The following is a 14,317-nucleotide window of genomic DNA, read 5'->3' as shown; positions in this document are numbered from 1 at the left end:
TCAGGTTTAGCTTAGATTGTGAGGTCTGGCTCCAGCCAATGGAGATAGGACACAGCAGCAGGGACAAGCTGCATAAGGGATAAAAATGGCTTCCCTCCTTTGTTCAGGTGTGCTCTCGCCATTGTTCCATCTGCAAGGAGCACCCTTTCTGCAGAAGGTAAATTTGCCTTGCTGAGAAAACTTTTTGTCTGAATGCTGATCTTTCCTTGCAGTACTGAGGAACAAGCATTCTGTTTCTGAATAAACATTTTACTTCTAACAGCTTAAACCTAGGAGGCAGAGGTTGCAGTGAGATGAGATTGTGCCACTGCACTCCAGGCTGGGCAACAAGAATGAAACTCTGTCTCAAAAAAACAACACAAAACAAAAAAACAAAAAACCATATTTGAGGAAACAATGATGGAAAAATTCCCAATTTGATGAAAGACATAAACTTACAGATCCAAGAAGCTGAACAAATCCCAGACAGTAGAAACACAAAGATATGCACACCTCATCTAACTGCTGAAACTAAAGGCAAAGAAAAATCTGGAAAGCAGCCAGAGGACAATAACACATCACTTATATGGGAATAAAGATTTGGGGGACTGTGGATTTCTCACCAGAAATGATGGATGCCAGAAGGAAGTGACATCACATATTGAAGTGCTAAACAAAAACCGTCAATTCATAAGTCCATATCCAGTGAAAACAGCCTTCAGGGATAAAGGTAAAATATAAAGACATTCTTAAAGGAAAACCAAGGGAATCTGTAGCCAGTAGACCTCTTCTACAAGAATGGCTTTTTAAAAAAACCTTTTTAGGGCTGGGTACAGTGGCTCACGCCTGTAATCCCAGCACTTTGGGAGGCTGGGGTGAGCAGATCACTTGAGGTCAGGAGTTTGTGACCAGCCCAGCCAACAAGGTGAAATCCTGTCTCTACTAAAAATACAAAAACTACCTGGGCATGGTGGTGCATGCCTGTAATCTTATCTACATGGGAGGCTGAGGCTGGAGAATCGCTTGAACCTGGGAGGCAGAGGTTGTGGTGAGCTGAAATTGCGCCACTGCGCTCCAGCCTGGGTGACAGAGAGAGACTGTATCAAAAACAAAAACAAAAACTAGCTGGGCATGGAGGCACATGGCTATAGTTCCAGTTACTCGGGAGGCTGAGGCGGGATGATCACTTGAGCAGGATGATCACTTGAGTCAAAGTGTAGTGAGCTGTGATCACGCTACTGCCCTCCAGTCTGGGCAACAGAGCAAAACCCCGTCTCAAAAAAAAAAAACTTTTTTTTTGAAATTCATGGTTAAAAGCATTTTGTAAAATAAATCTCCAGGCTTGGATAGTTTCAGTGGTGAATTCTAACAAATGTTTAAATAATTAACATGGATTCTATAAAATGTCTTCCAGAAAAAAGAAGAGGAAAAAACACTTCCTCCATTACCTTGATACCAAAACCAGATAAAAACATTACAAAAAAGAGAAAATTACAAACCAGTATCTCTTATGAGTGTAGAATCACCTGAGGTAAGGAGTTCGACACCAGCCTGGCCAACATGGTGTAACCCCATATCTACTAAAAATATAAAAATTAGCTGGGCATGGTGGTGGGTACCTGTAATCCCAGCTACTCAAGAGGCTAAGGCAGGAGAATAGTTTGAGCTGGGAAGGCAGAGGTTGCAGTGAACAGAGATCATGCCATTGCACTCCAGCCTGGGTGACAGGGCAAGACTCCATCTCAAAAACAAAACAAAACAAAACAAAACAAAATAAAAAAGGCCGGGTGCACTGGCTCACGCCTGTAATCCCAGCACTTTAGGAGCCCAAGGCAGGTGGATCACGAGGTCAAGAGATGGAGACCATCCTGGCTAACACAGTGAAACCCTGGCTCTACTAAAAATACAAAAACAAAATTAGCCAGGCATGGTGGCACATGCCTGTAGTCCCAGCTACTAGGGAGACTGAGGCAGGAGAATCACTTGAACCTGGGAGGCAGAGGTTGCAGTGAGCTGAGATCATGCCATTGCGCTCCAGCCTGGGCTATGCAGCAAGACTCTATCTCAAAAAAAAAAAAAAAGAAAGAAAGAAAGAAAAGGCCATTACCAGCCACTACAAAAACACACTTAAGTATACAGACAAGTGACACTATAGAGCAACCACACAAACAAGTCAGCATAATGAACAGCTAACAACACAATGACAGGATCAAATACACACATATCAATACCAACCTTGAATGTAAATGGGCTAAACGCCCCAATTGAAAGGCACAGAGTGGCAAGAGCTGGATAAAGAAGTAAGACCAAATGATATGCTGCCTTTAAGACACCCATCTTGGCTGGGTGCAGTGGCTCATGCCTGTAATATCCCAGCACTTTGGGAGGCCGAGGCAGGTGGATCACTTGAGGTCAGGAGTTCGAGACCAGCATGGCCAACATGGTGAAACCCCATCTCTACTAAAAATACAAAACTTAGCCAGGTGTGGTGGCGCATGCCTGTAATCCCAACTACTCAGGAGGCTGAGGCAGGAGAATTGCTTGAATCTGGGGGGCAGAGGTTGCAGTGAGCCGAGATTGCACCACTGCACTCCAGCCTGGGCAACACAGCAAGACTCTGCCTCGAGAGAAAAAAAAAAAAAAAAAAGGCCCATCTCAGGTGCAATAACCCTCATAGACTCAAAATGGAGAAAAGTCTACCAAGCAAATAGAAAACAGACAAAAGCAGAGTAGCAATCTTAATTTCAGACAAAACAGACTTTAAGCCAACAAAGATAGAAAAAAGACAGAGAAGGGCATTGCATAATAAGGGATTCAATTCAACAAGATCTAACTATCCTAAATAAATATGCAGCCAACAGGAGCACCCAGATTCATAAAGCAAGTTCTTAGAGACCTACAAGGAGACTCAGACTCCCACACAATAACAATGGGAGACTTCAACACCCCACTGACAGTATTAGACAGATCAGTGAGGCAGAAAATTAACAAAGATATCCAGGACCTTAACTCAGCACTGGATCAACTGAACCTGACAGATGTCTACAGAACTCTCCACCCAAAAACAAGAGAATATATCTGATCTGTACATGGCATATACTCTAAAAACAACCACACAATTGGACATAAAACAATCCTCAGCAAATGCAAAAGAACCAAAAGCATACCAGCCACTCTCTCAGACCACAAATCAATAAAAATAGAATTCAAAACTAAGAAAATCGCTCAAAGCCATACAATTACATGGAAATTAAACAACCTGCTCCCGAATGACTTTTGGGTAAATAATGAAATTAAGGCAGATGTCAAGAAATTATTTGAAACGAATGAGAACAAAGATACAACAGACCAGAATCTCTGGGACACAGCTAAGGCAGTGTTAAGAGAAATTTACAGCACTACATGCCCACATCAAAAAGTTGGAAAGATCTCAAATTAACAACCTAACATCACAACTAAAAGAACTCATGAAGCAAAAGCCTCCACCTCTAAAGCTAGCAGAAGACAAGAAATAACCAAAATCACAGCTGAACTGAAGAAGACTGAGACACAAAAACACCATTCAAAACATCAACTAAGCCAGGAGCTGGTGTTTTAAAAGAATGAATAAGATACACAGGCTGTTAGTTAGACTAATAACAAAAAAAAATCAAATAAATACAATTAGAAACGAAAAAGGGGATATTACCATTGATCCTGCAGAAATACAAATAACCCTCAGAGACTATTATTAACACTTCTATGCACACTAACTAGAAAATCTAGAAGAAATGGATAATTTCCTGGACACATATACCCTTTCAAGATGGAACCAGGGAGAAACTGAATCTCTGAACAGACCAATAATGAGCTCCCAAATTGAATCAGTAATAAATAGCCTACCCACCAAAACAAGCCCTGGACCAGATGGATTCACAGCTGAATTCTATCAGATGTACAAAGAAGAGCTGGTACCATTCCTACTGAAATGATTCCGAAAAAATTGAGGAGGAGGGACTCCTTCCCAACTCATTCTGTGAGGCCAGCATCATCCTGATATCAAAATCTGGCAGAGATACAACAACAAAAAAACTTCAGGCCAATATCCTTTATGAACATTGATGCAAAAATCCTCAACAAAATACTAGCAAACTGAATCTAGCAGTACATCAAAAAGCTAATCCACCACAAACAAGAAGGCTTTTATCCCTGGGATTCAAGGTTGGTTCAATATATGCAAATCAATAAACATGATTCATCACATAAACTGAACTACAGGCAGAAACTACATGATCATCTCAATAGATGCAGAAGAGGCTTTTGATAAAATTCAACATCTCTTCATGTTAAAAACTCTCAACAAACTACGGTTTTTTGGGTTTTTGTTTTTTTTTTTGGAGACAGGGTCTTGCTCTGTCGCCCAGGCTGGAGTGCAGTGGCACAATCTGGACTCACTGCAACCTCCGCCTCTGGGGCTCAAGTGATCCTCTCCCACCTCAGCCACCCGAGTAGCTGGGATCACAGGCACACATCACCACAGCTGGCTAATTTTCCTATTTTTAGTATAGCGTGAGCTACCATGCCCAGCCAACGAACTAGGTTTTGAAGGAACATACCTAAAATAATAAGAGCCATCTACGACAAATCCACAGCCAACATCATACTGAATGGGCAAAAGCTGGAAGCATTCCCCCTGAAAAGCAGCATAAGACAAAGATGCCCTCTCTCACCACTCGTATTCAATATAGTATTGGGGGCCGAGCATGGTGGCTGACTCCTGTAATCCCAACACTTTGGGAGGATGAGGCAGGCAGATCACCTGAGGTCAGGAGTTCGATACCACCCTGGCCAACATGGTAAAACCCTGTTTCTACTAAAAATACAAAAATTAGCCGGGCACAGTGGCATGCGCCTGTAATCCCAGCTACCTGGGAGGCTGAGGCTGGAGAATCACTTGAACCCGGGAGGCGGAGGTTGCACTGAGCCAAGATCATGCAACTTGTACTACAGCCTGGGCTACAAAGTGAGACTCTGGCTAAAACAAACAAACAAACAAACAAACAAACAAACAAAAAACACTACTAAGAGAATAAAAAGAGAAGCTACAGACTGGGAGAAAATACTTGCAAATCACCTATCTGACAGAGGACTTCTATCTGGACATACATAGAATTGTCAAGGCTCAACTATACAAAAATAACCCAATTTTAAAATGCTAAAAAGATGCACAGAGACACTTCTCCAAAGAGGATATACAGATGACAAAGAAACATGTAAAGCAATGCTCAACATTATTAGCCATTAAGAAAATGCAACAGGCCAGGCGCAGTAGCTCACACCTGTAATCCCAGCACTTTGGGAGGCAGAGGCAGGTGGATCATCTGAGGTCAGGAGTTCGAGACCAGCCTGGCCAACATGGTGAAACCCTGTCTCTAGTAAAAATACAAAAATTAGCCGGGCCTGGTGGTGGGCGCCTGTAATCCCAGCTACTCGGGAGGCTGAGGCAGGAGAATCGCTTGAGCCTGGGAGGCAGAGGTTGCAGTGAGTGGAGATAGCGGCATTGCACTGCAGCCTGGGCGACAACAGCGAGACTGCATCTCAAAAAAAAAAAACAAAAAAAAACCACCCAACTATGCTGAGATACTACTATATACCTATTAGGATGACAAAAATAAAACTACTGACCAAGGATGTGGGGTCATCACAACCCTCATCTGCTGCTGGTGAGAATGCAAAACGGCAATGGTTTGGCAGTTTCTTATAAAGGTAAACATACACTTACCGTGTGACCCAGCCATCCCACTCCTGGGTATTTACCCTAGAGAGATGAAAACTTATGTCCACACATAAACCTGGACACGACATGTTTCTAGCAACTCTATTGACAATTGCCAAAGATTGGAAAACCACCCAAATGTCCTTCTGTGGTTCAGAACAGAAAATAAATATAAATAAATATAAAAGGGAACAGACTTTTGATACACAAAACAATTGGATTTGGATGAATTGCCAAGAATTAGAAGGAGTTAAAGAAGCCAGACTCGAGAGCTCATGACTGTATGACGCCATTCATATGACAATCTCAGAAAGACAGCTACAGTGACATATGATGCTGTTCATGTGACAATCACAACACGATGAAGACTCCAGTGACGGAAAATAGATCGATGGTGGCCAGGAAATGGGCAAGAGGGGAGGGTGGAGCTACGAAGCGGCAACATGAGGACGTTTTGAGGTTCTGTGTCTTGGGTGTGGTGATGGGTACACAAATCTGCACAAGCGCCAAAATTCATTTTCAAAATGTCAACTTTCCTCATAATTAAAAAAACTAAAAAAAAAACAACAACAAATATATACAAAACAGTAACACTGAACGCAAAATCAAAACCCAAACGACAACAAAAAAATAAGTTACAGGAGAACCACATCTTATGATCTCAGGTTTATAGAAAAACCAACATACTTGTTTCTGTCTATCTACAGAATGAGGCCCGAGAGGCTGGCGGTGAATAAATCCTAATCTTTCTGATTATAGGAGCCCTTTGGTTTCTTTTTTTTTTTTCTTTTTTCTGTACATGGTGACTGATAAGAGTCCTTCACTTTCTAACCTCATATCCTGCTTCTAATTTTTAAAAATAATGTGCATGTATGGATTCTCAGTCAGCATAAATGCTAATAAAGATAAAACAAGCTTTAGCCGAGCATGGTGGTGGGCGCCTGTAATCCCGGCTACTCAGGAGGCTGAGGCAGGAGAATCGCCTGAACCTGGGAGGCGGAGGTTGCAGTGAGCCGAGACTGCACCACTGCACTCCAGCCTGGGCAACAGAATGAGACTCGGTCTCAAAAAAAAGACAAGACAAACTCACATTTCAATGAGTGGCCCAAACGGAATCCTGCTATCTGTTACCACACAGAATGGCTCTTGGGGCTTTGCCAGTTTAAAAATGCTGTGTTTATTTCTATCGTGGAGGAGATAAAATCCTACAGAAGAAGGAAAGAAAGGAGGCCTACCAAGAGGTTGACAGACTCGATGACATCCAGGAACACCTCATTCTTCCGATACTTGATGCCTTCGGACCGCCAGGACACCGCGTTGGTGACGGTGGCTGGGGGCCGTGGGGCCCCTGTTTCCAGCTTGTGGCCTTCCTGAGTGATGTACCTGTGGGGCCACATGCTCAGAGTGAAGCAGGTGGCACCTGCACCAACGCCACAGCTTCTGGCCCTGATATTTCGGCAGGGTCAGGGCGGGTGCAGGGCAGGTTCTGGCCACCTTGAAAACAGCCCCTGGATTTCAGCAGCTCCAGAAAAGGCAGCCTGTGGTTTCACGTGGGGCTGCTTCATTCAGGAAGATCTTCACAATTTCCAAAACCCAATACACTCAAGTTATAGAGTCTAAAGTGCTCATTTGCGGGGGCCAAGAAGACCATGTTGGGGAGGAAAATAAGAACTGGGTGGAGCTGCTTCCCGTCCCCGCTGAGCATGCGGATGGAATTGCCGCCTCGGAGCGTAACCTGGTGACCCCATCCCGCTGAGGGAGCAGCAGGTGCAGTGGTTAGGAACACAGGCTTCTCGGGGAGTCTGTTTGCTTGACCCCCTGTAAAACGGGGAGACGGTAAATGGGGAGGCTATGAATCGAGTGAATGTGAAGTGCTGGGGCCTGGCCCCCAGGAAGCACTTAATTCACGTTGCTTACTATCTGAAGGGCAGGATTCCAAAGAGGGGAGATTTCGATCAAGTCTCATTTTATGACAGTAAAAACAAAGGAGCTACCTTAGTAGCAAGGGACTGAGGGCATCTGTGCGGATGGAGAGTAAAGATGAGGAGCAGGAAAAGCACTGTTATGTGGGGGTGTAGAGGAGGAAACGAATTAAAACCACTAAGCAACTTAGTAAAAACCCGAATACGGCTGGAGGTGGAAGGCGGGTGGGGGACAATACAAACACAAATTTGCCCCTTCTGTTTCCACACCTGATGACATCAATATCATGACACTGCCCAGGCCTTGCCCCAGGCCCCACCCTTGCCCACTCACTCCTGCAGGATCTTGCTGTCGGTGGTCTGGGGGTAGCCGAAGTCCATGAGCTCATCCAGCAGCTCGTAGATGATGACAAAGTTGTCCCGGATGCTCTCCTCCTCCAGCTCCTTGAAGTACTCGGAAAACACCTGTGGCGGTGAGGGAGGGAGGGAGGGAGGGAGGGAGGGAGGGAGGGACGAGAGGCAGATCGTTGAGCAGACAGATGAGGAATGAATGAACGCTTGCACACATTCATTTGCCCACTAAGTCCTACCAACAGCCCACTTCCCAGGCTCAGTGGCGTGCTACAGGCCCTGGACCCAGGTAATGGGGCAGGAGGACAGCAGTGGTTGGCTGTGGGGTGGGACCAGTCTGGAGCTGCTACAGATGTCCCCGTTCTCTTCCCTGCCCAGACACCCCCAGGCAGGGAGCCCCTCCTGAGCAACTGTAACTGTCATCCCTTCCTGAGTCTGGAGTGACTCAGGCGAGGACCTGATGAGCTACCATCTTCCCCATTTCAATGGAAAGCTCAGAAGGTTAAGGAAGGGACGCCAAAGAAGAGGGGCTGTTAGAAGCACATTTGCAGGCACGAATGCTGAAGGAAGGGGCGTCACTAAAGCAGAAAGGAACTGCCCAACCCTTGGGTGAGGACCTTCCCCTTCCCTCATCCCCCATCCTCTGATCTGCTGACCCCGTGCGCTTTAGGACTGTGATCGCCCGGCCCCTGCTTGGAAATCACAGGTGTCATAGCCAGGCCCAGCCCCGCCTGTGACAGCACCACGGGTCCAGTGAAGGCAGCCCTTGGCCTGCACGCGGGGCCTTCCCAGATGACCCTCAGCTCCTTCCCCAAGCCCTCACCGCCCAGGCTTGCCCCTGTTCCCCAACATTCTGCACAGGCGGCATCAGTGAGGGATGAAAGCTTTCCCAGGCCCAGCACAGGCCTCCTGGGTCCTATTCCCCACTTTCTTGAGCCCCAGAGCCCGCCCCGGCCAGGCTCATCCTCTCCAGGAAGCCAGCAGCAGCCTCCTCACTGGCTTCCAGGCTGCCTTCAAGTCCTCCTTCTGCTCAGCAGCCAGAGAGGCTGCTTTAGATCAAACCATGTCTCGTCAGTCTCCTGCTTAAAGCCCTCCACCACCTTTCATCAGAAGTGGAACAAAATCCACACTCCTGTATAACCTGCCCTCTTCCCAGCTGACCTCAGCTTTATACTCTGCCAAAGGCATGCCGGCCTCCCTGGCCGCACCACACACACACCTGTCCCAGGACCTTTGCCCTGGCTGCTGTCTGCATCTCACTGGCAGCCTGGGCCTGGCGTGTCAGCTCTCTCCAAGGTGGGCCTCGGGCATCTGTGCCTTGAGAGCCCCCTGGGACATTCTAAGCTGGCTCAGCTCTGCAGCTCTGCTGGTTATTCCAGCCCCATCAGCTGGTCACCCCATATCCTTCCAAAGCTGGCTGGGGGACTTGCTTGTCCCTTCCAGGGTCAGGGCACCACTGCTCAGCCCCACCTTTTCCTGTTCACTTTCCTTTCTTCCCCGGGGTCAGGGAGCAACACGAGCTACAGAATTCCACAGGCATGGCGGCGGGGTTTGGGGCTCCCCTTTGCCACTTCCTGGGGTTCCAGCCCCAGCACTCTCTAGGGAGGCCACGGCTGTCTCTAAGGTGGCCGGGTATGGGGAGGTCCACAAGCAGAGCCAAGACAGCTGCCACTCAAGCCCACAGCCCCGCTGAGCGAGACTCACCTGCACCACCTTATAGAGGAAGGAGAAGACCAGCGACACGCACGCATTCTTCTTGGATGTGGCAACCACTGCACGGTGGTCACAGTTAAGGAGCATTCAGAGGCTGGGGCTGCTGCCTGGAAGATCCCGGTTCATGGAGGGACCCTCTAACCCTCACAACCCTCAGAGCCTTCCCTACCCCCACTCCCAGCCGTTTACCTGGCCCATGGTCGGCTACCAAGCTCCTGGTCCAAGCTACACCTGGGACACAGGAGTCACCAGAAGGACATGCTCCCAGGCCCCAGGGAGCACTCACCGACATAGAGAATCACAGGGATGGCAGGTGGCACAGGGCACCTGTCCCAGTGGCTGGGTGAGGAGTTGCCCTGAGCAGGGAGGGAGTGAGGCTCATTCCAGGAGCAGAAAGCAGGACACACTGGCCCTGCTCCTCCAAAGCCGACACCTCGTCATGACCCTGATGAGGTCCAGGGTCCCCTGGCCAGACTCTGCGGCAAGTAGCCAGGGCCAATTCTGGCTTCAGCCCTTCCTGTCTTTGGTAACACAAGCCTTGGCCCATGAAATAAATCTTTCTAGAGAAACCTCAATATTTCTCTCCTGTGTAATGGGGGCCTGTGAATGAACTCACCAAGGCAATGTACGTGAGATGTCTGGCACAGATGCTCCCTTCTGCCACGGCAGCCAGCCCCTGCCGCCCAGGGTCAGTGTGTGCTGGGCGCTTCCTGTTCCTTTTTCCCTAATGGGCCCCAAGAGAAGGCTGGTTCTTCCTCTGTAGGCCCACGCACTGCACCCCGGACATCCCTGTTCACAGCATGTCTGTGCCGCCTGGCTTGTCTGCCCAGCGGTGAGCTCTAGGAGGGAGGGCGGGGGCTGCATCCTCTCTTCCCGCCTCACCCCAGCACAGCACAGGGCCCCAGGAAAGGGACGCTGGCCCAGTCAAACGAGCGCTGGCCTCCCTCCTGCTGCCTGGCAATGTGCCCTCCCCAGATGCTTTATAAGCAGGGGCAGGGGTGCCTCTCAGCTTCATGGGTGCCATTCAGCCACGGCCTTGCTGAGAACTGTCCCGGCTGGGGGTGAAAGGATGTCCACTCAGCCAGAGGGGTGAGCCCAGGTGTGAAATGTGGGGGCCCAACCAGAAACTGATCTGATGGCTCCTGCTGAGCTCGGACCACAGCCACCTCACCCTCCTGTCAATACCTGGGCGGCTTCAGAGGACTGTCAGCTCCCTGGGTTAAAAGCCACCTAAGATCATCTTCAGAGCTATTCTCAGGGCCTTCCAGAACCAGGTGAAATACACACAGAGGCGCACCACAGGGAGCCGTGGACCAGCACAGCCCACATGGGAATGTGCACACGAGTCACCAAGAACAGATCTTCCTACAATGCAGATTCTGACAGGGCAGGGCTGGGTGGAGCCCGGGATTCTGCATTTCCAAAGGGCTCCCAGGGGATGTTCTGGCCCATTGGCCACACTGTACTACTGGCAAGGCCCCAAGTGTCTCCAAGAACACAGGAAAGGGCAGAGAGCCCATGTCTGCTGGGAGCAATGTGCACAAGTCAGCTCAACTGACCCGAATGGTCCTGCAGCGAGGGGTCGTTGTTCCCACCAAACTGTGGGAAGGTGAGGGATTCGCCTCCAGCCCCATGGCTGCTGGAGCTGGGGCTCAAACCAGGCTGTGGCTGCAAAGCAGGCCCTTCCGCAGTAGTGTGGGTACTGAGATGGGCCTGCAGGTCTGCCCAAAGCCGTGGGGTGGCCAGTTAGACCTCCTGGATAGAAACTGGCTTGGCCAAGTCTCCCCATGGGCCCAAGGACAGGAAGGGTGGGGGACTCTGAGATCTGGGTGGGGCTGTGAGAAGTCTCTCCCCTTCTCTGTACCCTACCACCCCTCCGTGGTCCAGGCCACTTCCCCTCCCACCTGCACGATGGCCCCAGCCTACTCCTCACCTACCCATGTCCTCTCCTGTCCCCACAGTCTTGCCCCACTCAGCAGCCAGAAACCTCCAGAAGATGCACATCTAAAAGCCTCCAAAGACTTTCTGTCACATTTCAGATGATGTTCTTTGAGACCCCAGACCCCGCTGACCACTCCGGCCTCACTGCTGCCACACGCCCCCTCTCGAGGGCTCCAGCCACCCCGATTGCAGCTGCTGGAATGAGCCTTTCCCTTGCAGAGCCTTCACCCACGCCTAGTGCCTGCCTGCCCCTCCAGCTGGCAGACGCCAGGCCTCCCTGCAGGCTTCCTCCAGGGTGTCACTTCCCTTCCTGGGCCCCTGGGCCAAAGAAGTTCAAGTCACACCTGCTCCTCTCCCCGCACCCATCACGCGTGTCATCGTGCATTCTCTGCCTGTCTCTGCAGGCAGCAGGGAGCTCCGGGAGGGCTTGGCTGTATCCAATGCTCCCGCTGTGCACAAACCAGTCCCGGCTGAAGGCGTGTGGACGTGCACACACACCAACACCCACACAGGAGTCTCCTGGGAGCCGCCCCAGTAAAGGGATACGATACAGGTTGTTGTGTTTGATCCACATGAAACGGACCCCTCCGTGGGCCAGGATGGGCGACAGCATCCCCTCCTCCTCCTTCTCCATCAGGATGGGCATGAAGTGCTCCACCTCCGACATGTCCACGTCGCCACGGTAGTTCCGGCAGATGAGCACCTGGGGTGGGGAAGGAAGAGGAATGATGCTTGCATTTTCAATTCTACAATCCAGGGGCTTGGGGCAGGGGGTGAGATGCACCAGCCTGCTTCCCTCTGGGGACTCCGGTCATGGCCCCTATCCGCAAAAGAGCAGGACTCGAGGCCGTGCTGATCTCCATCCCCCAGGGAATTCCTGGAGAAGAGCATCTCCCAGTGTGAACGTCCACAGGGGCCACTGCAGTTCTTTGCAGGGTGAGGGTAGAGGGGAACTCTGCGGCAAAGGTCCAGGACCGAATCATTCAGAGACATCAGGTTAAGTAATGCCTCACAAGCTCTCAACGCAGACCTTCTCAGAGCCTTTGCCGGGCCAACGCACCCTGCTCTCCCGCCTGTGTCAGGGCGCCCACTCCCGCTGAAGATTCGTATTGACTGAAGTCCACCGGTGGCCTGAAGAGGAGAAGCCCTCTTGCTGGTCTCTCTCTTTCATAGCCTGTGGGTCGGGATATACAGCACCCAGAAACCCTGTCCACTGCTGAGAGGAAAGGAAAATGGGACAGCTACTTTGGTGCAGTCTGGTAGTTTCTCAAAAAGTGAAACCCAGTGTTACTATCCGATCCAGTCATTCCTCTCTCTGGTATTTACCCAAGAGAAATGAAACCACATGTCTGCACAAAGACTAGCACAAGAATGTTAACAGCAGCTTTAACTGAAACAGACCCAGACTAGAAACAATGCCAATGTCCTTCAGCAGGTGAACTAGAAACAAACTGTCCGTGCACACCATGAGAAGCACGCCTCGGCAACGAAAGGGCTCGGACTCCCGATACGCGGGCGCATCAGAATCACTGTGCTGGCTGAGAGAAACCAGACAGACGAGCGCTCATCCTGTATGACCGCACGTGTATAAAAGCCCAGAAAATGGTGATGAAAAACACATCGGTGGCTGCGTAGGGATGGGGCTGGACAGCAAAAGGGCGTGAGGAAGCTTTCGGGGGCGATGGAATGTGTGGTTATGGCTTCCCACATGACTGAGCTCATCAAATTGCACACTTTAGATAAGTGCAGGCTATTAGTGCAAATTACATCTCATTAAAGAAAAAAAGGAGGTCGGAAGTTTTGCTAGCCTGGGCACGGCTGCGGTTGGAGATGCTGCTTGGAGCAGCTGCAGCTCTTGGGGCCTGCAGGACAGCCAGCTGCAGGACTCGGCAACGCGCTGAGAAGGCCATTGCGGTGCTGACCATCCTGGGAACCAACTGCCTCAGAACTTGGCATTTCATTACACGCTGACTTTATTCTCTTAAGGAGAGACTGGGGGTGGTGGAGGGTGGCACCTTCCTTTCCTAGTGTCTCATTCGTGGCCTGTGGGACTGATTGGAGGGAGGCAGGTGATGACGTGTTGAGGGACCAGCCCCTTCCCCTGCTGTCACTCTTGACCCCCCCAGGTCCTTCCTCACAAAGGGTGGCAGGGCTCTTCCCACACAGAGGCCAGATGGGGTCTCTCTCCCACTGTTGAACTGCCACCTACCCCAGCCTCCCCGGCACTGAGAACAAAGCCCAAGTCCGTCCCCGTGGCTCCCAAGGACCGGCGTGGTCTGGCTCCTCACAGTCTCTGACGCCTCTCTGCCTGCGCTGCCCTGGTCCATTCCCCTCCAGCCGGGCCCCTTAGCTGGTCTCTGAGTGATCCACATCTGTTCCCACCTTGGGCCTTTGCCCTGATCTGGCTCTTCTCACTTCCCAAGGCTCAGCTCAAATGATACCTCCTCTAAGGGTCCTCCCAGCTGGGCGCAGTGGCTCACGCCTGTAATCCCAGCACTTTGGGAGGCCGAGGCGGGCGGATCATGAGGTCAGGAGTTTGAGACCAGCCTGACCAATATGGTGAAACTCCATCTCTATTAAAAATACAAAATTAGCCAGGCATGGCGGTGCATGACTGTAACCCCAGCTACTTAGGAGGCTAAGGCAGGAGAATCAC

The 14,317-nt window shown here is 50.2% G+C and overlaps 1 protein-coding gene across 4 annotated transcripts in view; it reads right to left on the bottom strand.

Moving 5' to 3' along the window:
* The window catches only part of AP1M1 (adaptor related protein complex 1 subunit mu 1), a 31,915-nt gene that overhangs the window by 14,027 nt on the left and 3,571 nt on the right, over positions 1 to 14,317 (bottom strand). Inside the window, exons 2-6 of one of the 4 annotated variants that reach the window (XM_045381196.2) lie at positions 12,208 to 12,364; positions 9,712 to 9,779; positions 7,991 to 8,121; positions 6,970 to 7,117; positions 5,741 to 5,776 (exon numbers count right to left, since the gene is read on the bottom strand). In XM_045381196.2, the coding sequence (XP_045237131.1) occupies positions 5,741 to 5,776; positions 6,970 to 7,117; positions 7,991 to 8,121; positions 9,712 to 9,779; positions 12,208 to 12,364 (540 nt within the window). Of the gene's footprint in view, positions 1 to 5,740; positions 5,777 to 6,969; positions 7,118 to 7,990; positions 8,122 to 9,711; positions 9,828 to 10,336; positions 10,422 to 12,207; positions 12,365 to 14,317 lie in introns of those variants that run through there. The other 3 variants (XM_065534866.2, XM_005588322.4, XM_074026248.1) reach the window with 3 other exon arrangements.

The sequence above is a fragment of the Macaca fascicularis genome, chromosome 19 (assembly GCF_037993035.2).
Source record: "Macaca fascicularis isolate 582-1 chromosome 19, T2T-MFA8v1.1".
NCBI lineage: Eukaryota > Metazoa > Chordata > Mammalia > Primates > Cercopithecidae > Macaca > Macaca fascicularis.
The sequence above is the reverse complement of the archived record's forward strand: the minus strand, read 5'-3'. Positions and strand labels throughout refer to the sequence as shown.